This window comes from Budorcas taxicolor, chromosome 10 (assembly GCF_023091745.1).
Source record: "Budorcas taxicolor isolate Tak-1 chromosome 10, Takin1.1, whole genome shotgun sequence".
In the NCBI taxonomy this organism is placed as follows: domain Eukaryota; kingdom Metazoa; phylum Chordata; class Mammalia; order Artiodactyla; family Bovidae; genus Budorcas; species Budorcas taxicolor.
In genome coordinates this window covers 99,746,142-99,772,829 of record NC_068919.1, presented here as the reverse complement: position 1 = coordinate 99,772,829, position 26,688 = coordinate 99,746,142, and the positions used below count along the sequence as shown (strand labels likewise).

Here is a 26,688-nt window from a genome sequence, read left to right as displayed (position 1 = left end):
ATGGAGCTGAAGATCCTGCTGGAAGGCGTGTGAACCCCGGAGGATGCCTGCTGATCCGGGGACTGTGTCCTCTGATACAACGTCGCTTCTGTCATTGATCCTTGATCTTTCATCCCTGGTCCGCTGCCCCAGCGCAGAGATGCCCAACAGACTGGGCTTTTAGCCACGCCTCCTGGCGGAGGGGGCGGGCAGCAGATGCCACAGACAGACGGTGGACAGCTGGACAGCGACGCGAGGGGGATGGGGACGGAGCAGCTGGGTGACGAGGGCAGGAGAAACGAGCTCGGGCTCAGGCTGAGGTCTCGCTGTCCCCAAGCCCCACAGCTGCCTGCCTGCCTCTCTCTTTCTCACACACACACGCAATGACGCCGCGCATCACATTCCACTTTGCATTTGCTGCGGGTTTCCCTGTGCCGAACCTGAGCTCTGTTTCTTTGTATGTGTTAAAAAACATTTTTCGTGAGGAATATGGACAGATACTTTCACTGCAAAAGATGTGAATTGTATCTAAGTATATGCAAAGACACAGTCTTTAATTCCGATGGATTCTCTTGCATTTCTAGACCTCTGTTCGATTCTGTGACTTTCCACTTGTAAGTTACACCGTCAGTCTCCTTTATTTCTTCTTTATTAACGTGCAGTGAGCTTCAGTTTCCTGTTGCTGCTCTGTGACAAACTGCCACAGATTCACTGGCTTGAAGCACTGCCAACCTTTGATCTTACAGGCTGGAGAGCAGCCTGGATGGGGCCTGCTGTGCTGGAACAAGGTGTCGGCAGCTTTCCTATCTTTCTCTCAAAACCTCTGCTGCCAGCCTTCTACTCAAATAATACTCTTAACTGCCAGACCCCACGGGCTTTCTACACTTCTTATTCTTCTAGACCAGTGGTTCTCAGTGGGGGTGATTTTGCCCGGAGGGGGCATTTAGCAATGTCTGGGGACATTCTCTGGAGGTCAGCAATGCTGCTGGACACCCAACAGTGCACAGGATGGCCCTGGACACCGGGCTGCCACGGCTGAGCGCCCGCTGCAGACTGCTCCGCTGCAGGGCGGCGTCCGTCCTCGGCCCCTGGCCTCTGTGGCTCCCTCTCCACGTGCCTGCCCTGGTCTCTCCCAGCTCTCGGACTCAGCTTCTCTCGTGTTTGCTGCTCTTTCCACGCGGTTCCGTACCCTCAGGAGTTTGAGGAGTGGAGGACAGGGAGGCCTGGCGTGCTGCGGTCCATAGGGTCGCAGAGTCGGACATGACTGAGCGACTGAACAATGACCGTGCCCTCTAGACGGATGCTCTGTCCTTGCACCTCTCCTCTTGTCTCTTCCCTGGGACCTTCCCGCTCACCAACGGCAACTGTCACTTGAACAAAATGATGCTCAGACTCGGCCGGCTTGGATGGCTCACCAAATTTCCAAATGGGCATCTCCAATCACAAGCTGGATTTCTCAATGGGGATACCGCACGGTCATCCCAAACCCAACTTTCTAAAAATCGAAACTCATCAGCATGCCTTCCCTTCTGAAAACCAGCCTCCTTCTGAATTTGCTTCTGTCCAGTCTCAGGCAGGCTCAGTCTCAGTCTTTTGGACTTGTTGGCTCATGTGGCAACTATATAGAGGCAGGTATCAAGTTTTTTCTCTTTTTCTGCCCCTTATGACATCTTTTTTTTTTTTTTTTGTGGCTGCGTTGGGTTTTTGTTGCTGCACGCAGGCTTTCTGCAGGTGTGGTGCACAAGCTTCTCACTGAGGGGGTTTCCCTTGTGGAACACAGGCTCCAGAGCGTGCGGGCTTAGCCGCCCCAAGGCATGTGGAATCTCCTCGGACCAGGATCCGAACTCGTGGCCCTGCACTGGCAGGCGGGTTCCCAACCATGGAAGCCACAACATCCTCTGTTTCCAAGAAGGTCTCGGCCCCTCCTACTCCAGGCCTCAGCCCCACATGGACTGCCCTGTCTCTGCCTGTCTTCCCCCTGGGGCTCTCTAAGTGCCAGCGCAGCCTTTCTCCTTAAGCATATATCAAAGCTGAGGAACCTCCACAGTCTGACTAAGTCTATGCTCTTCAAGTTTATCTTGCATCTGCCCTTTCAGGATTCCTCTCAGTTCAGTTCAGTCACTCAGTCGTGTCCGACTCTTTGCGATCCGATGAATCGCAGCAGGCCAGGCCTCCCTGTCCATCACCAACTCCCGGAGTTCACTCAGACTCACATCCATCGAGTCGGTGATGCCATCCAGCCGTCTCATCCTCGGTCGTCCCCTTCTCCTCCTGCCCCCAACCCCTCCCAGCATCAGAGTCTTTTCCAATGAGTCAACTCTTCTCATGAGGTGGCCAAAGTACTGGAGTTTTAGCTTTAGTATCATTCCTTCCAAAGAACACCCAGGGCTGATCTCCTTCAGAATGGACTGGTTGGATCTCCTTGCAGTCCAAGAGACTCTCAAGTTCTTCTCCAACACCACAGTTCAAAAGCGTCAATTCTTCGGCGCTCAGCCTTCTTCACAGTCCAACTCTCACATCCATACATGACCACAGGAAAAACCATAGCCGACTAGATGGACCTTAGTTGGCAAAGTAATGTCTCTGCTTTTGAATATGCTATCAAGGTTGGTCATAACTTTCCTTCCAAGGAGTAAGCATCTTCTAATTTCATGGCTGCAGTCACCATCTGCAGTCATTCTGGAGCCCCAAAAATAAAGTCTGACACTGTTTCCACTGTCTTCCCATCTATTTCCCGTGAAGCGATGCTGTTAACTTAACTGATATACTGACTGCCTCCACATCTTTGCAAACATCATTCCCTCCACCGCGACGTCTCCCACCCTGCCCGCTCGTGTGCTGGCAGCCCTTTCCTCCTCCACAGATTCCAGCTCTTTGAAGAAGCTGTTGACGGCTATTCGAGCCCACAGATGTATGCGGGCCCTGAATCCTGCAGATGTTAGGCGGGCGCGAAACGTGTTAATTCAAGAAAAGAGCCTGACACACAAAGGCTTAGAAGGTGTATCAAGACTTGTTCACTGCAGCTAAGAGAACTAACCACAAAAACGTAGAGGAGAGGCCTAACCGTTGACCAGGAAGCAGGAGAGGCACAGAGGAGCAATGGGCGGGAGCAGGACCTGCATGCGCACACGCTTCAATCCTAACGAGGGCCAACACTGCTCATCTTCAAGTCCTGCACCTACAGAGTAGGGCAACACACCTGCCTCATAAAAGTGATGTGCAGGTACCTCCCTGCTGGTCCAGTGGTTAAGACTCCAGGGATTTCTCACAGGGGTCGAACTAGATCCCACAGACTGCAACTAAAGACCCTGCATGCTACAACTAGGACCCTGCACAGCCAAATAAATATTAAAAAAAAAAAAAAAAAAGTGTGTAGAATCCCAGGCACACACATGACACATAACAGATGCCACCTATTACCATCATGGTACTTGGCTAAATCTATGGGAGGGCGACTCTGGTTCTTCTCTGGTGGGGCTCACCAAGCACTGCCATTCTCCAGAAGGCAGGTCCATTCAGGTCTCCTAATCCTAGAAGGTTACAGTGGTAGATGGGTTCAAAAATTACTCATCAGATTGCTTCACTGATTTAGCAATCCCACCACAAGTGTCCGAGGCAGAGAGAGAGTGACCTTCTATTTTATTTTGTAAAGAATGATTTGGGTCTCCTGGATACAGATATATGTCCCCCAAATTTCACTACAGATATGAGAGATACAGTGCCTGGAATTTAAAAGCATGGTTAAAATTAAAGCAGATGTCTTGTGAGGTTAATTACCACAAAGGACACATCATATCAGCTGCGATTTGGGGGCTGATATCTGATACAGATACAATATATTAACAAAGACACGTCAGCAGGGAAAGAAAAATGAAAACGACTATGACCTTGCTTTCCCACTGATAAGCGGGGTGAAGCATTAGAAGAGATCCTTGGGAGTGGGTTTTGCGAGCAGCGCTCCTGACTGACTCTGGTCACCAAACAGACGAGGAGTCCACGCGCAGCCTCACTCTGCTTCTCAGTCACAGCCACAGCCCGCTTCCTAATCTGGACTCGGAAGCCAAGCTCCCATTCCACGGCACAGGCCAGCCTAAAGGCCAACCTGCACTGTAAAAGGATCCTTCTCTCTTTGATCCCACAAATCAAATTAACAAGGGCTTTAGAAGCCATCAGGTTAGCATCCAGAATCCAAAATGGCAAAGAATACTGTGCTGTGGGATCAAAAGTTGCTTTTCAAATCTCAAGTCAAAATTGGTATTTAGAATATCATGTCAAAGAATTTCAGCGTGTACTTAATAGTAACCAATGAGCCACAATTGCTGGCCATTTCATTTTTGACTGGAACGTTCCATTATTTTGGTCCGTCTCCTGTGGTGGATGGGCAAAAAAGGACTTGAAAAGAGCAACAGATTCGTAAGATTTTTAAAAATAACTAATTAAGTTTCATTGGAGAATAATTTATTTACAGTATTGTGGTGGTTTCTGCCGTACATGGACAGGAAGCGCCCACTGGCGCAGGTGTGAGTTCTGGTTTTGGCCAGCTGTCACCTTGGGCTTAACATCCTTTGGCATCGATTTCTTTGCCTGTAATATGGGTTCAGCACCATATGCCCACTTCACTGGGTTATAATGAGGGATGAATACAGCAATCGACAACGAGGTGAATGTGCTCAGAGTCGTGAAGCACGGCACGAAAGGAACATCTGGAAAGCATCAATACTTTCTTTAAAAAGGATTTATTTGTTTATTAAGCTGTGCCAGGCCTCAGCTGCAATATGTTGGATCTGGCTCCCTGACCAGGGATCGAACCCAGGCCCCCTGCGTGGGAAGCATGGAGCCCCAGCCTCTGCACCACCAGGGAAGTCCTGGAACGTATAGGTATTTTCAACAGATCTGTGAAATGGTGTTAGAAGGCTTTGGGAGGTTATCTATTGTAATAGTAACTTTTTCTTAAACATGAAGTGAAGTGAAAGTTGTTCAGTCTTGTCTGACTCTTTGCGACCCCATGGACTTCTCCAGGCCAGAACACTGCAGTGGGAAGGCGTCCCCTTCTCCAGGGGGATCTTCCCAATCCAGGAATTGAACTCAGGTCTCCTGCATTGCAGGCAGATTCTTTACCAGCTGAGCCACCAGGGAAGCCCTTTTTTTAAACCTAGGGAGTCCTCTATTCAGAGCAGGACAGTTTGGCTCTGGGAGTGGTTTCCAGAACCCCAAGGGCTCCATGGACACAGCACGAAGCCCTCAACGTAGCCCAGTCCCTGACTCCCCACGAGGGGAAGCAGCTTAGAGAATGGAAGGAGCTGTCGAGAAGCAGAGGTGTGGCTGCGGGCAGCGGACCATTTGCACATCCAAGTAACACTGAAAGGTATGATGAATAGCCCGTATCTGGTCAATTAACCTGAGGCCCCTTTAAAGGCTTTCTGAAGAAGAGCCCTCCCCTGGGCCCCCAGCAAAGTCTGTGAGGGCAAGCCTCTGGCCTCCGCTTCCCCGGGCCCCTTGTGGCACAGCCTCTGCACTGAAGCTGTGGAGCCCATGAGTGGTTTCCATTAAGATCTCCCAGGACGCGTGGGCATCCTCCCTGGGGTGAGCAACCGGCCCCGCCAAGCCCTGCCATGCCGGCAATTCTCCTGGACAGTTCTGTCCGCAGCCCTGCGGGCGACCTGGTTCCTCCAGCTGCCCCGGCCTGCTCTCGCCAGCCCGCTCCTGTGTCCTCCAGGTCTTTCTGTAAGAAGGCCTTTATGTGAACGGCCCTCTGCTCTGCCCTTCTGCGGCCACCTTTGTCTGGAACTTTGCACCAGCTTCTTGGTAGTTTTTTCTGCCCTCACGCTTTAGCTTCTCTTTTCTATCCCATAAACCAATTCCAGACAGAGTACGTGACTTGGAAGAAGGAGCTGTTCAAGCTCTGGTTCGACCACGTCCTCGAGGAGCGCCTCGGCTCCGCGCCGTTGCTGTGTTCATGAAATATCTGCTCTCTTTAGCTCCAGAGAGCACAGGGTGGCATCACCATGAAAACTGCACGCAAAGCCTTGAACAGCGATAGACGTCATCAGCAACACCAGTTCACAGGCCCTGAGCGCCCGCACCCGGAAGCCCCCAGTCCTCTGACGTCACCCCGCCCCGCCCCCGGCCCCGCCCCCTGCAGCACCTTCTGCCTCAGGGTTTCAAGGACACGGCTTCTTCCACCGGGTGTATCCCCTCGGTCTGTCACACACAGAACGGACCACGTCCCAAAGCGTGGTTATCTTACGAAGTGGTCTCTCTCTCCTCTGAGCCATCCCTTCCCTGGTTTTTGCCGCCCTGGATGCCCCTAACTGCCAGAGGGAACTGTGAGTTCCCATGAACACACACACGACTCTAACTCTACGCTGATGAAGAGCTCGGCAGACTGGCAGACGGAGCGATCACTACCCCAAGCTCGGGACGTCGGCAGGCCCACAGGCCCAGCCTGGTGCTGAGAACAGGGGCCGAGTGTGGATCCACAAAGGCAGAGCAGGTGAAAGGCTGGATGAGAAGGGGCTCGCGGGGGGACGACAGAGACGCCCACGAGACCCAGGCTCGAGGGCACGAAGCTCTGCGCCACGTGGTTGGGTCTGGTGTGAACAGAGTGGCTGGGCAGAAGCTGGAGGAGTCAGGCCCCAGCTCAGGTCCCAGATGTCGACTAGTAAGCGGGAACTGATAACCAGGATGAAGCGTTTCAAGAAAGCCCTGAAGGGACGCTCCAGTGGGTAAGTTAAGACTGGTACTCCAGTGGGTAAGACTCCAAGCTTCCACTGTAGAGGGCACGGGTTTGATCCCTGGTCAGGGAACTGTTTAAGACTCCGAATGTTGTCTCTGGTGCAGCCAATAAAAAGAGCCCTGAAGATTTAAGCACTGGACCGTGTCAAATCCTGGCACAGAAGGGATGGTCGGTGGCTGGACTATCAGAGGCAGGATACACAAGGCTAGAGAAGAGCAGCCTCAGGCCCCTCACAGCAGCCACGCTGTCACCTGAGCGCGCAGCAGGGGCCACAGGGGACAGCCACGGCAGAAACCGAAACCTCACTGCGGGAGGAGGGAGGCAAGGCTCTGGCAAAGCGACGGCAGGAAGTCAGAGCATTCTGGGCTAAACACCAGGAGAGAAGAGCTGGGGGGAGACGCCTGGCTTAGCAGAGGGGGAGGCTGCTAACCAGGAGGAGGCAAGGTCTGGCATGGCGGTCTTCAGGGAACGAGGCTGCCGTGAGCTTTTGAGCTGCGTGTTCTCCCAAGCCTCAGCCAGCAGGGCCAATGCCAAAGCAGAAGGCACCAGGGCCTCAACAGCTAGAATACAAGCTCCTTGAGGGCAGGGACCACGCCCTGTTCATCACCTGGCACCAAAGCCTAGAGCAGCGTCTGGCACATAGGCACGGACGTCACGCTGGACTCTCAGGGCGTGAATCCTACCCCTATCGCCCTGCCAGCTGGGCCTCCTCGGGAATGTTACTCAAGGCCTCTCTGCTTTAGCTCTCCTAGCTCTAAAATGAGGGTCCGAGTACCTCGCTACTAACGGGGAGGGTTCAGAAGTGAGCATACAGTCAGCACACACAGCTGCCGTCATCTGTGAGGCGTGCTCCCTGGAGGCTGGCTCCTGCTGCAGGCCTCCCAGACAGCGCCTCCCCTCCAGCCACAGGTATCGCTCGTCACCAGCAGTGCTGGAGCTTGAGGGCCTAGAGACCCTAGGTTGGGGTCCCAAGCTTCTTCCCAGCAGGGCTAACGCTTTGAGACTTGCTCCCACGAGCATGGAACGGGGCGCGCGCTGGCCCCGGTCTGCTCACACCAGAGCGAGAGAAGGCAAGGGGCCTGCGATCACCCCATACGCACAGAGGAAGTCGCTCGCAGACGGCGCTCCTAACAGTCATCCGTAACAAAGTGCACGCGGCATGCCAACTAATACCAGTACCTTGGAGCTGTGATGCCAGGGAACCGAGCCCACGCCAGTGACATCTAGGGATAATTTTTCTGTGAGGTCCAATGGGATTTTTTTTTTTTAAAGCTCAAAGGAGGAAACAAACTATCTGTTTCCGAATCAAAGGACCAGACATGAAAGCACCGCACTACTGTGGGGAAAGGCAGAGGCGGCGAGTGCCCTTAATGTCTCCTCAAAACAGCCGCAGCGGTTTTGTAGTCAAGCACTCGTCTTGTTTTCCCCTAAAGTGGCAGCACCAACATTTCTACTTGTCCTGTCGGTTGCTAGGCGACTGTGACAGCGATCTGTTCTGCCCACCCACAATGCACAGCTTTCGTAACTGTTCTCATTGGGGTTTGCCAAACACTCCCAGGCACTATCTTCTCAGCCAAGGCTGCTTCTTCAAGCTCATCTTCTTGCCTGCTTGGTCCTGTGGTAAAATTTAAACACTGTCTTTGTCATTATGTTCTGGTAATTTCTATAACAGGCTGCCCATCAAACATGGGATGATTTCACAGTAGCATTGAGAACTATAAATAGCTTTCCATAAAAGAAACCAGACAAAAGCCTGCCGATATAACATTCTAGTAAGTGCAACCCAAAGTGCTAACTTTAAGTTTCTTTGAACACATTCTTCTGGCTGAATATACTTGTGTTGCTTTTATAGAATAATTATGACTAGTCTTAAACTTAACCACACTGAGTTCAGTAAAGGCTTTATTTATCAAAAGTCTTTAGGTCACAAATTACACATCCTTTTTTCATATAAACCAAACAGATAAAGTCTTGATAAGCTTTCTTGACTCCCTAGAGGTCTAATGAATATGACGTTAATAATAACACGTGGTTGTCAACAGCCAGTAAAAACTAAGCGGTTAACTAACACTTAACACCTCATACACTTTAATGGGTAACGGCCACATTTACTTCCTATCATTGTCCTCTGATCACTCTACAAGTCAGATAAAGGCCCAGATAAGAAATGATTTTTCCAAGATTTGAGTGGCAAGGCTAGTATGTGGCAATCCCAGCTTAGGACATGGATCTTTGGACTCTACCTCGGGGCTGTTTCCTCCATAGTACTCTATTTCCTCCATGGCTGATGGGATATCATCATCATCCGAGGTACCTGAGTTTGAAAGGGTTGATGGGGTTAAAGTGAAGAAACCAGCAGTGGTGGTTTGAGGATGAGCAGGATGGCTGGGAAACGAGGAGGAGAAGACACTTCACTCTGCACACCCCTGACCTGTGATATGTAGATATGACCTATTTGAACAGAAGTATTTTGTAAAGGGCTCTGATTCAAATATGCACTGGTCCCTAAATGTGACTGGGCACAGTGTCAGATGCGTTAGATGCTGAGAATAAAGGTAAGCAAGCCCCTGGCACGGGCGCCCAAGCAGCTCATAATAAACTGAGGCCAATGAATGCCCTCAGAGCCAACAAGGAGGACACAAAAGGGCCGGGCAAGGAGTGCTGTGCGCGCGCCCAGTCGGGTTCAGCTCTTCGTGACCCCGTGGACTGCAGCCCACCAGGCGCCTGTATCCACGGGATTTCCCAGGCAAGCACACTGGAGTAGGTTGCCATTTCCTCCTCCAGGGCATCTTCCCAACCCAGGGATTGAACCTGAGTCTCCTGCACTGGCAGGTGGATTCTTTACCACCGCACCACCTGAAAGCCTTACAAAAACACAAAGGAGGAAAAATAATGACTCATGTCTGCTGAGCTAGAAGTTTCAAAGGGAAAGATTTGAGAAAATCCTTAAAAATAAGCTTAAGAGCGCTGGACAGTACAGAAAGGAAAACACACTTAAAGCCTGAGAAGCTCAGAAAATGAGCGGTAGCTAGAGGAAGAGGGATGCCGCCCGTTCACTCACAATTTCCTGGGCCACTGCAGAGCGAGTACCGTACAGGCACCATAATTACTGGTCTGCGAGAAACCACACGTATTTCACAAAATTACCAAGTGTCAGGAAGAGCACTCCAGTAGGAAAAACAGTATGGGACTTCCGAACTCCTTTTCTCTTACAGCAGGTCAGAAACTAATGGAGACAGGTCCGTTCACAAAGAGACTTCACTAAAAATGGTTTCAGAGGAGATTTTGGTGATGCGGCAGCCATCTAATACCAAAACATGGCCTAGGCTCTACGCACGCTTCCAGTGAGAAGCCCGGTCACAGCGCAGCATGAGAGGCAGGGAGAAAATAGGATATTTGCAAAAATAAAAGGATGAAGCAGAAGACGAGAACTGGATGAAAGCTAGCAGCCCCTGATTCCCAGCTGCTCTCCCATTTGTGAAATGTCAGTTGGGTGAAACCAATCTCTGTGACCAGGAAGCCAGCATCCTCTACTTAGGATGGGCTGAGAAACGGCCACTATGTACACTCCACAGGAAACACGTGAAGTGCGTGGCTGAAGTGATGAGGCTTTTCTTCTTGGGTCGGGGGTGGGGGCAGCGGGGGGAGTTGTGTCTTGTAGGAGTCTGCTTATCTCTTATAAGACTTACTGAGTGTGGTTCCCAAAGCCATCATGCTGCAGGGTTAGAACCTCCCTCCAATCAAGTTGCCTCCTTTGGCTCCAAATAATGCTGGGGCTGCACTTCTCAAACAGCTTCTGGGGAGCCCGAGGGCCAGTCCTGTGAGTATGCTCAAGGAGACTTTCCCTTGACTATGGAAAACAAACCTCAATTTTCAAAACAGGAAGAAATTATTTCAAGTCAAGGCTGGAGAAGCAGACGGATGAACCCAGCTGAGTAATGAATGAGGCCAGAGGAGGGCAGAATCGGAAGATGGCCTCCAAGATTCAGCCTCGGCCCTGGTGTACATTTCCAGTTTATCCCCTCTCCTGGAATGTAAGTAAACAGTGTAACTATAACGGAATTTCATTCCCATGATCAGGTCACTAATCCCTGGACCTCTGAGTTAATCAGAAGGTTTGGGATGATCCTGGGCCTGAACTAATCAAGTGAAGCCTGGAAGGATGGACTGGGCCCTTCCTGGGGACTGAGATTCTCCTGCTGATTTTTTTCTGTTTCCCTCCTGTTGATTTTGAAGAAGCAGTGAGCTACGCTGTGAACTACTCATGGAGAAGACCACGTGGAGGGCACCAGGAGCAGCACTCAGAGCTGAGAATGGCCCACAGCTCAGTCACCCAGAGAGCAGAAACCTCAGTCCTGCAGCCACAAGCAGCGGAATTCTGCCAACAACCAGCGAGTTTAGAAGACGACCCTGAGCCTTAGAGGAGCTCGTAGCCTTGATCAACACTGCGATTCTGTGCAGAGGACCAGCCAACCCATGTCCAGACGCCTGGCCCACAGGAACTGCTGGGTAATGAGCCTGCAATTGCCTTTAGCCGCTTAACCGAAAGGCCCAGAACAGAAGCATGTCTGTTAGAAACAATACTTACTAATGTGCCACAGAAACTCACTTTGAAGGAAATTCTGAAGAGCGGCAGAAGGGTGAGAGCGGTGGCAGCATTTTTCATAAAATACCTAGTTTCTCAAGGTGACCATTTTAAAGGGCAACACTTCTTTGGATGTGCAAATCTGGCTTATTAAAAGTCATATTATTAGTGTCAAAATTCACATGGCTTATCATCCATATTGCTTATTACTATAATTTTTTTCTGAGAATATTGTTTTAATAAAAAGCACTTATTCATCCCAAGCACCAACATTAACAGAGAGTTTTAACAATAGATCAAAGTAGTAAAGTGTCAAGAAAAAAAAGTGGGGGGAGGAGTCAAATCTATGCAGCTCTGATGTATCTATCTTTCACTACAACCCACGTCTTAAGACATGATGCATCCGCCCCTTGTGGACGGACCGCTGGGTTTGCTGGCATCATCCCTCCATGGGGACTAGAACCCATGGTTCTCTGTGCAGCCCCGCCTCGTCACTCTAAAACAGGAAACGCAGGAGAGGAAAGAACAGCAGCACTCATACGCCAGCTGCTCACGAAGTTCTGAACTTCTTCTCCAAGGAGACAGCATTGCCAGCAGGAGAGACGGCCGAGGGGGCACTGACAGAGGCAGAGGCATCTGCACGGCTTCCGCCATGACGCGCTGCTTAGTGCATGGGGGCCAGGCTACTCAACACCCCAGAGGGGACAGGACAGTCCTGCCCAAGGTGTCATCTTGACCAAACCCCGAGGGGCTGCTCTGCCCTCCTGGCCCACGCATTCCAGCAGCACCCATACTGTTTCTCAAACACAAACCAGAACATTCCCGGCTGCGCCTCTCTCCAGGAACGCCTCCCCCAGCTCTCCACCCACACGGCTCCCTTCCTTCTTTCAGGTCTTGGCTTAAATGCCACTGTGTCAGTCAGGACCTCCCTGATCGTCCTATTTACGGAGGAGACTCCCTTCCTGGCACAGGGATGGCACACGCCTCTGGACGCGCGCTGACCCTCGCTGTGCTTCAGCTCTCCCATTAGTAAAGGAGACGAATGCAGCTCACCTGCAGTACTGCTGTCAGGATTACATGAGTGTGTGTGTGTGTAGACGCTGCTTTTTTAGAAGAATGCCTGAAACTCAGCCTAAGCGCTGGGCTTCCCAGGTGGCGCCAGTGGTAAAGAACCCGCCCGCCAACGCAGGAGACATGAGAGACGTGGATGCGAGCTCTGGTCGGGAAGGTCCCCTGAAGAAGGAAACGGCAGCCCACTCCAAGATTCTTGCCCGAAGAAACCCATGGACCGAGGAGCCTGGCGGGCTACAGTCCATTGGGATCACAAAGAGCTGGACGCGACTGAAGCGATTTAACACTAAGTGCCACATGTTAGCTTTGAACATCTAAAAACAACTGAAACCAACTTGGACATTAAGCTATTACCTAACTCACTGTGCTCACTGGCAAAGCTTCTTTCTGTGAGCTCATCAGGTGACAAAAGCTGACCTGGAATAACGTGAGGCCACTTGTAACAACGCTACGGACATTAAACAGATGTTACGTGTGCTCACAGGAAGCCCCAAACACTGGACTAAGCCTCGGCTCAAGGACTGTGAGTAAAGGGCTGTGCACCTGAATCATTCTTCTACTTCATTTTTCTCTGCAGCGACTTCCAGCATTCGGTATCTACGAATAAACTTGGTTTCTACGCGATTCTCACTACCGTGGAGTCAGGGCTGTGTGCTATCACGGCACTCCCTGAACCTGGAGAAATGCCTGCCACATAGTAGGTGCTCAGTAGACACAGGCTGAAATGGTTAAACTTTACGATGTCAAAAATACAACGCAGAACATTGCTTAAGTAGAAGGAAGAGTGTTTCTGGAGGATGGTGACCAGCTGTTCCGTAACTCGGGAGGGAAGGCTTGGGCCCAACCCGCCCGCGTGGCTTGGGAACCCGGGAAGTGTGATGCTTAGACCTGGTCTGTTCCCCCTCTCCCGGGCACCAGCCCTCGGCTCCACTCTCCTCGAGCGTCCACACGCAGGCTCAAGGTGTCAACGTTCAGTTCTGAAGAGAACTCCAAAATGTACTACGCATACGCTGACCTTCTGACTCGAGCATCGCCAACAGACAATTCCACTCAGCCTTCCCACCTCAAGAGGTCGATGTAATCCAGCTGACCATTCTCCCACCAAAACCAGTTTTGTTTCTTGACTTCTCTAGAAGGTGACCACCTCCCACCTCCCTGCTGGCCACACCCCAAACCCAGGACTCGTCTCTGAAGCAGCTCCCAGTCAGTTACGCACAAAGTCCAGGCAGTGCTCCCACTGGCACAGCCTCCACCCTGGCCTTGTGGTGAGCGGCATGCTTTTGAAAGCTTAAATTTCTCTGGGCACCTGTTTCCCCAGCAAAAACCCATGGTGTTAGACGAGACCACTTTTACCCAATAACTGATATGTTTCTCTATTTGTTTTGACCCTATTTTGAGAAAAAGCATTCTAAGAGGATTTTCACCATAGTTGGAAGAATAGCCTTCAAATTCAATATTCCTGCAAAGTGGCATGATTCCAGTAAGAGCCTTGATGAGTACAGAAAAGTAACACGAGGGGTAGCGTCCTGGCACCCAAACTGGTAGCGAATTTGCCAGATCTGATCAAAGGAAACGGCACGGCATTTTAGGGCCTCAACACAGAGCAAAATAACGAGCTTGTAATAAAGTGGCCCTTGGGGTGTACGATGGCCCGGCTCTCAGCACCGCTTCTGAGGGTGGTGTTTTAGAATCAGAAGCAGATAGATTATTTCACCTAGCCCTACTGACTGATCATCAGAGTATACAGGAAGCAAGGGTCACACACAGCATCAGGATGTCACAGAATCAGAATCAACACCCAGGTCTTTCTCCCTCAACTTAGTCACTTGGTTTAACATTTAACATCAGGCAGTTCCTATGCACACCGGTGGCTGGCACGGAAGCGTGGGCCCCTCTGGAGAGTGCTCAAGGGCCTGCGCGATGCCTGAATTCATGTTCCTGTTGGCTGACTTTGCGGGAGACCGGGCAGCACCGTGCCTGGGTTTCTCATCACGTTAACTCTAGGGACACTGGCTGTAAGCTAGCTTTTGCAAGGGTGTTTTATTTACAGTGAAATCAGGGGAGCAATGAACAATTTTGCACTCACAGCAGCAGCTGGGGCTGAGCTCCACGCCCACAGAGGGGCACAAGCCCTCTACACCTCTGCTCGCCTTGGCACTTCCTGCCCCAGACAATGACTTCTCCACCCAGGACATCTACAGGGCACACCTCATACCCAGGCACCCTCCTCGTCAGAAGCAGAAGTTTCTCTTTTTAAAGGCACACAGCAGGGAGAAGGGCGCCAGTGCCCCTGGCATCCTCCATAGCCTCGAGGGCAGGGCTGGAACAGGCATGACTGTGGCCTCGCGTGTCGTGGGTCCTTCTGTCCCCAGCACTGGGCCCTGTCGTGTACCTCTCACGAGGACACCAAAGGCAGCCACCACTTTCCCAAGAGTTGGACATGACTTAGCGGCTAAACAACAAATCACAAAGACACAAACATACGTACGTGTTTAAGAGAAAACGAAGGACGGTTCACAGAACCACTTTCTGGAAGTGCATTCAGCCCTCTTCCCAGGAGTTGCAAATACATTTTAACAATTTTTCCCATCAAGAATATAAGAACTCGTACCTCGTGACAAGGAACCAAGCGATCTGACTGAAGTCTGGAGAGGGTCTCAGGTAAGTCTTGATATGTGGCATGGCGTTGCTGCGGCCTGACGTGTCAGCTGACCACTTGCTGGTGGTGGAAAGGCACAAACCACGAGTCAGAAAACACAAACGGGTCATCACGGCCCTAATATGAGAAAACTGTATGAAAAGCAAAATCCTGATGTGTAAAAAACGGTAAGTACATTGTTCTCTGTGATATGAGCTGAGATAACGTCCTAAATCCTGTTGAGCTAACAGAATAACACATGTTCATTTTAGAATGTGGGTGCGTAGAAAATGCCACCTACAAAAAGCACTGTAAACTGCAGGTGCACGGCCCTCGCATCCTGTTAGGAACACACATATACATACGCACACACACTGTTTCTATCATGCTTCTCACCGCGTGTAAGCGCACCCTCATTAAAGGCAGGAACTGTGTTCCCAGAGCACAGCGCTGAGTAGGAAAGGCTCACCAATGCTTGCTTAATGAACAAAACACAAGATGGAAAAACACAGACAGTATGAATATCAACATGGAATGCCGAAAAGCAGGGGGGATCATTCAGAAATATGCCAGTCAAATGCAGATACTCATGTGTCTAAGCTTGGTTTCTAAGTTCCAACATTTTTGGGACTAAGGTTTCATGGGGAAAAAAAGACCTGTATCACGAGGTAAGAATCCTCACTTATGAATAGAAGAGGGCGGTCCCTCAAGAGAACAGACTGTCTGAAAGAGTAAAACTGGGATTCGGCAGAGTCATTATCAGATTATTAAATTCACTTGTGGGGCTTCCCTGGCGGTCCTGCGGTTAGCAACCCACCCGCCAGGGCAGGGACACAGGTTCGATCCCTGCTGTGGGAAGATCCCACATGCCATGAGGCAACCGAGCTCGTGTGCCAAACCATCGCGCCTATCAGCCACAACCGTCGAGCCCTCAAGGTGCGACTAATGACGTGCCCCAGAGCTGTGTTTCGCAACGCGAGTAGCCACCACAACGAGAAGCCCGTGCCCCGCGAGTAGAGAGTAGCCCCCCGCGCCCCCCCGCCCCGCAACGAGAGAGGAAGCCTGCTCGTGGCAACAGAGACCCAGGGCGGCCGACGAATAAATGAATACAAGTTAAAAACAAACAAACTTCGCTTGTAAGAACACAGTACTCAAAGGGGCTCAATTTGAAGAAACGTCCTCTGCAAAATAAAATCAAACACCTCCACAGAAAGCCTTACAGAAAGGCTCCAGGATGGCATCCTGAATCGGCCATGCCGTGGGCGGCTTGCAGGATCTCAGTTCCCTGACCAGGGACTAAGCCCAGGCCCTTGGCGTGAACGCAAGCAGTTCTAACCACTGCAGCGGCAGGGAATTCCCAGACGAAAGCTACTGAAAGGTCATCTGCCTTCGTTTCTGGTTCCAGCTCAAGTATATGTCTGTTGAAGCCAGGGTGAGACTGCAGGGTGGGTGGCGGAAAGAATGCAGAGCATCCCTTCAGCCTGAACGTTTGGCCGCTGGCTGGGCCGTGCAGCGAGCCAAAGGCTGCCGTGTGCCCCGGGGAAGGGGCGTGGATTCTCCCCTCAGAAAGCCTGCAGCTTCCCAGCGCATAAATGTGTACACAGAGGATGGCATATTTTGGAAATATGAACTACAACGCTGCTTATGTAAATTCGAAATTTCCCAACATGTTCTTTCACTCATCTTTTTTCTTTGGATGTCAATATTTAAACAGGAACCTCACAGAGATAAATTAGACTCTGGTATTAAAAACCAATTCCAAGAAATGTCTAGAACTTTAAGGGATTTCTATCACTAACATAAATAGATTAAAAATACAGGCATATTATGTAAAGCTCTTTTTTTTTAAGAAAATCAGACAGACAACATTCTTATTTTACTTGAAAGCAGCAGCAGCAGCATTCTAACTGGATTACTTACTGAAAATAGGAATGAAGCCAATTCTGTTTCTCCGCCGTCTGGATGCTATAGGGAAGAGAGCCCCCAGCTTTTAAAATAAGAGAAATAAAGTAAACAAATAAAAATTATTGACTATAATTTGAGGATCCTCATTAAGAAAATCTATATACAGTGGTTAAAGAAGCCACTAGTAATTTCATCTCAGGGAAAAGCTCTTTGAAAGGAAACATCTACCCCTGCTTTAGGTGTGTCCTCTCTAAGGGGTTTCCTTTCTTAGACGTGCACGAAGTGTGAGTTGCTTAGTCCTGTCCAACTCTTGCCCACCAGGCAACTCCTGCCCACCAGGCTCCTCTGCCCACGGGATGCTTCAGGCAAGAATACCGGATGGGGTTGCCATTTCCTTCTTAGGGTGCGTATCAAGTAGTAAATGTTTACTATTGCAACAGGAAACGGTGTTTAACCATTGGAGGGGGTGGAGGCGGTACTTCAACGTCTAGAGAGACCAGAGATGGGCCTGGCCCACCCTGCTGCCCTCGCGCAGGTGGGACGCCAAGATACTCTTTGCAAGGCGAGGGCTCGTGCGTCGTTTTTGGGCCCAAGACCAGGACACTGGGAGAGGGGAGACTAGAATGAAAGCATGGTTGTCTCTGCCTCCTTCACCTTTTACACTGATATTTCCAAAGAGACTGTCCTAGCTACACAGATTCTTACAAATGCAATAACCAAGGATCACTAAAATGTTCAATAAACCACTATGTTTTAAAAAAGGAATCCTAAAAGCCATAGTCCTACAGAAAGAATAAAGACACAGGTCCAAGTGGAAACACAATTAGAAGCCACGATTCTTGCCTGGAGAATCCCATGGACAGAGGAGCCTGGTGGGCCACAGTTCATGGGGTCACAGAGAGCTGGACACGACTGAAGCGACTTAGCACACACATATACCCTCTTTGGGATTTTGGTTGATGCCTTCTGAATACACTACCTGGGGGCTGCTGAATTCCAAACTGGCTAAGTGCCCAGCACTGACATGAGGGAACTAGAGGACAGGACTGAGAGGTGTCTCCAAAGCAGTCCCGGGGTTCACAGATGAAGCCCTTGAGAGACGAGCTGTATCAACCAAACTGCATCACGCCAGAGATTTCATCTCAGTATTAGGCTCAGCTCCGGACCCTCAACATGATCTGTATCGGGGATTCAGCTCTGGAAGAACCACGTAGTACTTTAGGCCGTATGTGGGGGGAGAGGGAGAGGTGTTAGAAAAAGGCACAGCATGGGGTTGTGGTGGAAGCTGGCTTTATCTGGATGTCTTATCTGGACAACCACTGGTGGCAGAGGAGAGAACCATCTTTTTGGTAAAAGTATCAAACACTCAGGGCTACTGAGGATTAAACAGTGTTAAACAGCACTCAAATTGCTCAACTGTGTGGCACCATCTTCAGAACACAGCACCACTCAGTATCACCTACTTTAAAGATCCTCATCCAGTTAAGAGAGAATAATCTCCAAATTTCTCATCAATACCTTTCTGACCTCAAGGAGGAAGGCATTCTTTTAAAAAGTTTACCAGGGTATTTATGAAATATACACACAAAAACTCAATCGGGACAGTCTTCCCAACAATTACCTGGATATCCTTCTAAGCTGGTCCGTACATTTTCCACTGAAGGATAGATCTAAAAATAAAAACAACACCACTTAGAGTGTGCCACGTGAAGAAACTATCTATGTGTGTTAAAAGGAAAGAAGTTTAGTTTTTACCAAGATGAAAATCTCTATTAGAAATAATACTTCAAGACTTAGAAAATGTGCTTTAAAAAGTTCCCATCTTATTGAAAACTATTGAACTACTAGTAATTAAACTACAGAAAGCATTTACAGTCAATGAAAGAAAATTTCATTTCAATGAGTATTTTTTCCTCTGAAACACCAAAAGAAAAACTGAACTGAATGTAAAATTCTTACTTCAAAGGTCTCTAAATAATTAATAATGTCTGTAATTCTGCTGGCAATGTTTTATCAAAAATTTTTTTCTTGGCTTGACAACCTAAAGGAAGGAATAGGGATTCCGCAGGCTAGTCTGTGGCTGAGCCAGAGCTTGGAATAAACCAGGAAGCTGCCGGCACCGGACGCTATTAGACTTGATTACAAACGGCAGTGCTACCGCCCTGCGTTCAACGTCTTCCATCCCTGATCCATGGAATGAAACCCCCTTCTGTAGCAAGGACAGATCTGACTCTTCTCCTGGACCAGAGGCTAAGAACAGTGACCTCAGGGAGGAGGGGCACTCACCAGATGGAGAGGAGCAGCACTTCCTAGGGTCCTGCTCTCCTTGCCCAGGGTCACCAGGCTCTCTTTAAACTCAGAGCACAGCCATTTTGACTCGTCTGCCCCCATGGAGCCGATGCTGGAGAACTGGCCTACGGCCGGCCAAGACTCTGCTCCGGGCGCGGGGGAGGCGTGCGCCTTCAGAAGCTGCGAGAGAGCGAGAGCGGATGCTGGGGTCAGTCCGGTCACGCGGGAGAAGAGCCGTGATGGCTCAGAGCACGGTCGTCTGTCCTCGGACTGCCCAGCTCACAAGGAAATGTTGAAACTGGTGAACGCTCAGTTTCATACCCACGTACAGCTTTTCTTCTTTGGGAGGAATTTCACTTTGCATTTTCAACGCTTGTTGGTGCATAGTTGACATGCGATGCTGTCAGTCTAGGCGCACAGCACAGTGAATCCGTCACACGTATACCCACTCTTTTCCAGATTTCCCCACAGAGGCCATTGCAGAGTGCTGAGGAGAGTTCCCCGTGCTATGCAGTAGGGCCCTTATTAGTTACCTGTTTTATATACAGTGTTGTGTATATGTTAATCCTCTGGGAAATATTTTTAGATACTGAAAAAATTTTATTTTAATGGAGGAAGTGGATAAAAGTATTTCTCTTCCAAAATTCTTTGATTTGCACTTAAACATATTTTTTAAAAAATGACCCATTTTAGTAGTAATGTCAGACAAACTAGCAACCTGCCATATGAGATTAGCCTTCTGCCTTGAAATTCCAAAGGTTTAATACACTGAAATAAAACCTAGAAGGTCAAACTATTATATATTTTGACTCCTATCATTTGAAAAAGTCTTGGGCTCTGGGCAGCTGTGATGCTCCATAAATGAAAGAGAATATATTTACATATGAATAAATACCACCGTAAGCCCTGGGGAAGACTGACCTGCTTGTCCTGCTTTGTTTGATATTTATGCAAAGCTGCAGAAACAAGTCAGAAAACACTTGAGAATTTTCTCTCTTTAAACCTGTGCCGAGCGCCTTCCTAGAGGCTGGAGACAGCAATAGAAATAAGCCGCAGTTCCTGTTCCAGGCGAGCTCCCAGCCTGACAGGCGTGGTTCAGGGTGTTTGCGTTATCCTCCTTACCACTGAGTAGGCACTAATGCTTATAAACACACACCCCCCCCAGGGCCCAAGCAGCTCTCAACTCCAGCCCTGGGAGCAGCGTGGGCAGGAAGCAGGGCTGAGCCGACAATCACAGGACTCAGCTGCTGTCCTGGGTTCCGCCCTTGATCAGCCGCAGGACCGAGGCCCAGGCCCCGGGCGTCTCTTCCCCAGCAGGGGCAGACTTCTGATTGCGCCGTCTTTACTGGAAGACAGCTGTGATGCAACACAAGCTCCTGACTGTGCGAAGGGGTCGCAAACTCGGGTAAGAGGCTACTCCGCTTTCAGTAACACAGGGACCCTGCACAAGTGTGTGTGATCACCCGGCCTTTCTGAGCCAGCAGTCCACAAGCTAAAGCCCGCAAGTGCTTGCTGAACAATCAATACGCGCTTTGCCCTCCTTTCCTCATTCAATCTCTACACGATTCTGTGAGGGAAGTACTGCCATTATGCCCATTTTACAGATGTCAAGAGTCACACGGCTTGTGAACAGGCCAGGATTTGGCCCCTGCTGTGGGTATCAGCTCACAAAGCTGTGCACTTACCCAGGATGTGGGCTTCCCTGGTGGCTCAGCTGGGGAAGAATCCACCAGCAATGCGGGAGACCCAGGTTCAATTCCTGGGTTGGGAAGATCCGCTGGAGAAGGGATAGAATACCCACCCCAGTATTCTTGGGCTTCCCTGGTGGCTCAGCTGGTACAGAATCCACCTGCAATGCGGGGGACCTGGGTTGGATCCCTGGGTTGGGAAGATCCCTAAAGAAGGGAAAGGCTACTCACTCCAGGACTCTGGCCTGGAGAAGTCCATGGACTGTATAGTCTATGGGGTTGTAAAGAGTCGGACACGACTGAGTGATTGAACTATCCAGCCTATGGGACTCCCCTGCTCCCGAGTTCAAGACAGAAAGATGGTGGTGTGGAGACCCTGCCTGCTTTCAGCTGTGGTCTCACTTAAAAATAGGAAATTAAAAACTGTCATCGGCCAAGGGGAATTCTCACACAGCATCAATAATCTATGGAAAAAGAGGGGTTTTTAAGAAATCGTGTTGGGAATTTACTAAGGTAAACTGACTCCTAGAGAGACAGAGGAAACTTGAAGCTTTAACCTGCTGCTTGTTTTATTTTGTTAAAGATCTTTCTTGGCTTATTTTCATACCAGCAGCAAATATCATTCTCATAACTACAATTTCTAGGGCATCGGTTTAGCAAGCAAAGCACATCATAGCTCAGTTGTGGTCTTTGCTCAACACTATTTTCTGTTCTTTGTTGAACCTGTGTGAAAAATCCTTGACATAAAATTAAAAAATCCTTCACATGCTGAGCAAAAACTACTTGTATAAATACAAAGTCTCTAATCATCTTTATTACAAGAAATTGAGAAACTAAAAACCGTCCACACGCTTTTGCCATTCAGGCCTGCTAACTCTGCACCTATGAAAGAGGCAAAATGTCAAAATGCAAGTAAGTAATGAAACTGTAATTAGATGACCAATTCCAAGTGCCTAATGCTTGCCGAGAGTTGTGCTAGAGATATTATAAAGCTGCTTTCAAAACAGACCATTATAAATGAAATAGGAGTGAACATACAATAAAATTTTTTTAAATAGTAAAAATTTTATTACCTTCCTAAGCCTGAAATGTCCCCAATTATCTTTCTGATTTCCTTGAAAGCGTCCTGGGATTGAGGCAATAAGGTAAACACTAAAACGATACAAAATACAAGTTAGAGAACACAGTGATGTGTGGACCTCAAAATATACACAAACACTAGTACTAAGCATGAAGTATTCCAAGAGCCAACCCGCTGTCTTGAGATGCCTCCTCCGAGGAGTTAACTGACACTTAAATCATTTTCAAGTACCCTGTGGGACCCCCACAGGGTGGAAGTCAAAGAAGTTGGTGACTTTCAGAGCAGGCACTCCGGTGGGGACTGAGGTGAGCAGGGAGAGCCCCGAGCCTTCACTCCAGTGCCTGAGGACCAGAAGGTGCCGACAGGGATGGGCCCCGCTCTGCCACTTCCTGAAGGACAGCCCAGTGCCCCTCCACCACCCGCCAGGCCCCTGCACCCCAGACCTCACGTGGTCCTCAGGGTAAGCCCCTGAGTTGCTAAGAGGCCATGTTTAGCCTACTTTGTTTCTGAGAGGTCGTGCTCCTGGATGGTGTCTATCCACTCCTTGAGAGGGGCAGCGTTATAAGCTGCCAGGTAGCTGATGAGGTCAGCTTTGAAGTGTGTGGCCGATTCTCCAGATCCGTGGGTCCCGTGGACGATTCGGGGGTACAAGGGGCTCAACCATATTCTGGAATGGGAAAAGAAAACCACCTTGAACAGTCAGGAGCAGAGCTGATCACAGTGCTCTCTCTGTAATCGGGCACGCACCTCAAGGTGAATTCTCACTACCTCTCTCCACCGCTGGTAAGGCCACCCTTGTGTGTGTGAGTGCTAAGTCGCTCCAGTCATTTCCGACTCTGGGACCCCACGGACTGTAGCCCGCCAGACTCCTCTGTCCATGAGGCTCTCCAGGCAAGAGCGCTGCAGTGGGTTTGCATGCCCTTCTCCAGGGGACTTTCCCAAGCCGGGGACTGAACCCGTGTTTCTTAGGTGCCCTACACCTTTACCACGAGCACCATGCGGGAGGCCCAGGTCAGCCTCACGGAACACAGAACAAAGCTGACTGTGCCACTCCAGGGGTTCTCCTCACGTCCAGAATTATTTTTGAAAAGCTCACCGTGAATTTTAGACCCAGGAAGGCCTGGCCTCTGCCTGCCTCTCCCAACTCGACCCCTCCATGCTCCCCCATTCACTCACCCCCCCTGCTTATTCCCCCTCTTACCTTCTCAGCTCTACACTGCTTTTTTTTTTTTTCAATATTTATTTGGCCACGCTGGGTCTTAGTTGCAACATGTGGGATTTTCAGTTGTGGCATGCGAACTCCCAGTTGCAGCATGTGGGATCTAGTTCCCTGACCAGGAACCGGGCCCCCTGCATTGGGAGTGTGGAGTTATAGCCACCAGACCACCAGGTAAGGCACTATACTGCTTTCAAAGTGATAACAACAGCTTTACTCCTGATTGCTTACAGCAACTCCACACAGTGGTAACCCCAGCAAGCTTCTGCCCAGATGTATGTCAATGCAGCTCTTTAGCCAAGTGGAAAATAAAAGTTGTCTATATTAAGAAAAAAATGTATGTGCAAATATGTTTTCAATAAACAAACATTTTCATATGTATCTATCTATATCCCATATCTGGTGTCTGGAATGGGGTATAGTCTACGTTTAGGTATATTACAGTAACACTAACCTCAGGCTTTCAGATAAATCGGTAACAAAACTTTAAAGGCACCTCTAACTTCATCGATTCTTTGTGAGTGTACTCTGCCAAAACCTCTACGTCATACCCACGAATGGCAAACGACCACATCTAAGCCCAGTCCTTCTGTGCACTGGTCCCTCGTGCATCACAGAGAAACACGGCTTCAGAGCTCCAGTGCAGCTCCTTGAGCTGCAAAACCAGGCTAGCAGTCCACCTCACAGACGCCCACGAGGCAACGAACAGGGCCCAGCAGAAAGCAGCCCCAGCAGGCAGGAGCTGCGTCCGCGGCCTCCCCTGCTCCGGCTCCTCCCGTCACAGCCCTGCCCGGGGAGCCGCAACAGAAACTGCCCGTTCCTCTCGCGCCGGCAGCCTTCAGAGGAGATGGAGAGGCAAGCCGTCAGAACCTCGAGAATCCTGGCTGGGCATCTCCGGAGCTCTGAACGCGTTCCCAGCAGGCTGGGGTGTCACACCTTCCTTCCCCACCTCAAGGAGACCCCTCTGTCAACCGTGGATTGGCACCTACCCTCTACATCTACGAGCACTAAATCACATGCGGCTGCCTTTCAACGCCCCCTGAAAGGTCAGGGTGGAGAGCAGAAATGAGGCACCATGTGCTGGGGGAAACCGGCAGAACAGGCCTTCAGAGGCTTAGATATTGTCAGGACCCGATTATAAGAGCCTAATTCTTGTATCTCCTCAAACCTAGAGAAGTCCTAAAATCCTCATGGTGACGCCTGCTTCTCATGAGCAGCAGTAACCTTCATGAAACTAGCATAACCCTTCTGCTAAAAATGTGCTTGACAACATGCACGTATTCACCAAAATCACACAGAGACTGACGTTCCCCCTGCCTCTCTGGAGCAGCTTCTGAAGAGCTATCTGAAACGCCATCTCGTGGACTATAGTCCTCATTTTGCCACAAATAAAACTTGCCTCACAGCTCTCACGGTAGGCGTGCATGTTTTTAAAAGTCAACACCTTGCACAGTGGGCACCACGTGAGACCAAGAGCGGAGGCCAGGCTCTGCACCGGGATCTGCCGCTACCTGGCCGTGCCACTCTGGGCAGGCTCGGCGGCCACCCGTGCCTCCCTCGGCTCCTGCACGCACCATGGCCGTGCTGGGCGGGATGGATGGGGGCAGGCTCTCCTCCCCACAGCAACTCGGGGCTGCAGGATGAGGGGGGCTCCTCCTGGATCAGAGGGTCACTCACAAGAACGGTCCTGGAGGAGGAACATGACAGACAACACCTTTCCAACCAGGACATCAATGTGCGAGACGTCTTTACCATTCGACAAAATAAAGAAACGCTGGGCCAGATAGTTTTAACATTAAGACATGAACAGGTGGATCGAGAAGCAGGTGAAAAGGACGGATGGAAGACCTTTAGGAGAGGAGAGAGTCCATAGAGCCAGGATGGGCAGACCATGAAATTAGACAAAATAACTTTAAAAATATTTAAAAAAAATCACAACCCATGACATGAAACTGTGAACTATCAGACAGAGTAGAATGCAGACGACAGTACCCTCTTTCCTGGGGGGTGGGCAGCAGAGGGAAGTTGGGAGGGAAAGTTTATACCACTTGTACTCTGAGTTTTGAACCATGTGAAGTTACACCTAGTCAATACGTTTTGAAAAAATTAAGTGTTTTTAAATAAAGGAAAAAAACGAACACCTAAGCCCTTTACCTTTAATCCCTGCCCCACAGCAGCCAAGCCAAAGCCGCCTAAGGAAGCAGGGCCGCCTCTGCGCTCCGGAAGGAGCCGGAGAGCCGTGGCTGGGGCTCTCTGAGCCACAGGAGACTCAGCCAACTTGACAAACCCTCTCAGCTCCTGTTCCTCTAAGGAGAAGCCATGCCAGCTCATCTCCTCTTCAGACGGGGTTACGGACGAGTCACGGTCCCCAAACGCAACCGGCAGCTCAGAAGCCTGAGGGCACCGAAAGAGCCTGCCGACCGAAAACTCCCCGCTCCCGCCAGCACAGGGCGGTCTGCAAGTGCATCTTGACCAGGACACGGGAGCGTGTCTGTAGGAAAACTGCCAGGCAGGGGGGCAGGGGCTCGGACACCCGCTCTGGTGGGGAAGCAGAGTGAAGAGGGATGAGAGCCCTGGTGTGCGGAAAAGTCTGCCTTTCACATTCAGAAGGGCTGTGTGACAGCAGAGGCGACTCTGGGGCTGGGCAGCCCACCCAGGCTCAGCAGGCCGGGAGGACGGCAGCTGGGAGGCTCCCTGTCTCGGCTCAACTCGGCAAGCAACGCAGGCTCCGTGAGAGCCCTGGATGAGGGCTCTAGCCCAGGCTGGGTGACGATACGGGCGAGGGAACACAGAGGGGAACGCAGGGGGAAACACGTGAACCCTGAAAGGGTGCTTCTTCTAACACAGGCAGGCAGAGACACGCAGAATGGCTTCTCCAATCAAGGGAACGGAGACCAAGGCTGGCTGTAATGAGGGCTTCCTGGGAAGGAGAATGAAGGGTGAGATGTGACTTGAACAAGTCCCTAAAATGCCTAAGGATAAACCCTAACTTCCTCAAGAGATCGAAAACCAGAGCTAGTAAACACGCACCAAGAACAAGGGTTAGTAATTTAAAAAAAGCATGAAAAACCTTTGCGTTCAATCCTTTCGGAGATTTGTGACCATATTACAGGCTCTGAAAAGACAGCAGTTTAGAATGTTTTATGGGAAACCAAACTGATTGGAGGCAAAGGGGTATGTATGTATTGTTTAGTTCTATCAGTCCACTGCTGCCAACCCGCTTCCCTCCACCCTCACGCACGCGTGCTTAGTCACGTGTCCCCATGGACGGCTGCCCGCCAGGCTCCTCTGTCCATGGACTTTCCAAGCAAGAACACTGGAGTGGGCTGCCACTGCCTTCTCCATAAAGGGGTATTTTTAGCATACAATCAACCCCTGAGTTTTCCTTTGATGCCTAGGTGGCAGGCTCAGGTACAGGTGGGTGTGGGGTGAGTGAGGGCCAAAAAGTTATCAGGAGGGTCTTATTGGGAAAATAATACGTTTGGTCCTTCCATTTTTAA

General features: G+C 50.1%; 1 protein-coding gene across 7 annotated transcripts in view; it reads right to left on the bottom strand.

The window, feature by feature from the left end:
• TDP1 (tyrosyl-DNA phosphodiesterase 1) overlaps positions 1-26,688 on the bottom strand; it is a 70,909-nt gene that overhangs the window by 21,439 nt on the left and 22,782 nt on the right. For all 7 annotated transcript variants that reach the window (XM_052646702.1, XM_052646705.1, XM_052646706.1 and 4 more), the window contains 6 exons: positions 22,472-22,639; positions 21,965-22,043; positions 19,201-19,383; positions 18,536-18,584; positions 16,930-16,996; positions 14,983-15,090 (listed from right to left, as the gene is read on the bottom strand). In XM_052646702.1, the coding sequence (XP_052502662.1) occupies positions 14,983-15,090; positions 16,930-16,996; positions 18,536-18,584; positions 19,201-19,383; positions 21,965-22,043; positions 22,472-22,639 (654 nt within the window). The remainder of the gene's footprint in view (positions 1-14,982; positions 15,091-16,929; positions 16,997-18,535; positions 18,585-19,200; positions 19,384-21,964; positions 22,044-22,471; positions 22,640-26,688) is intronic.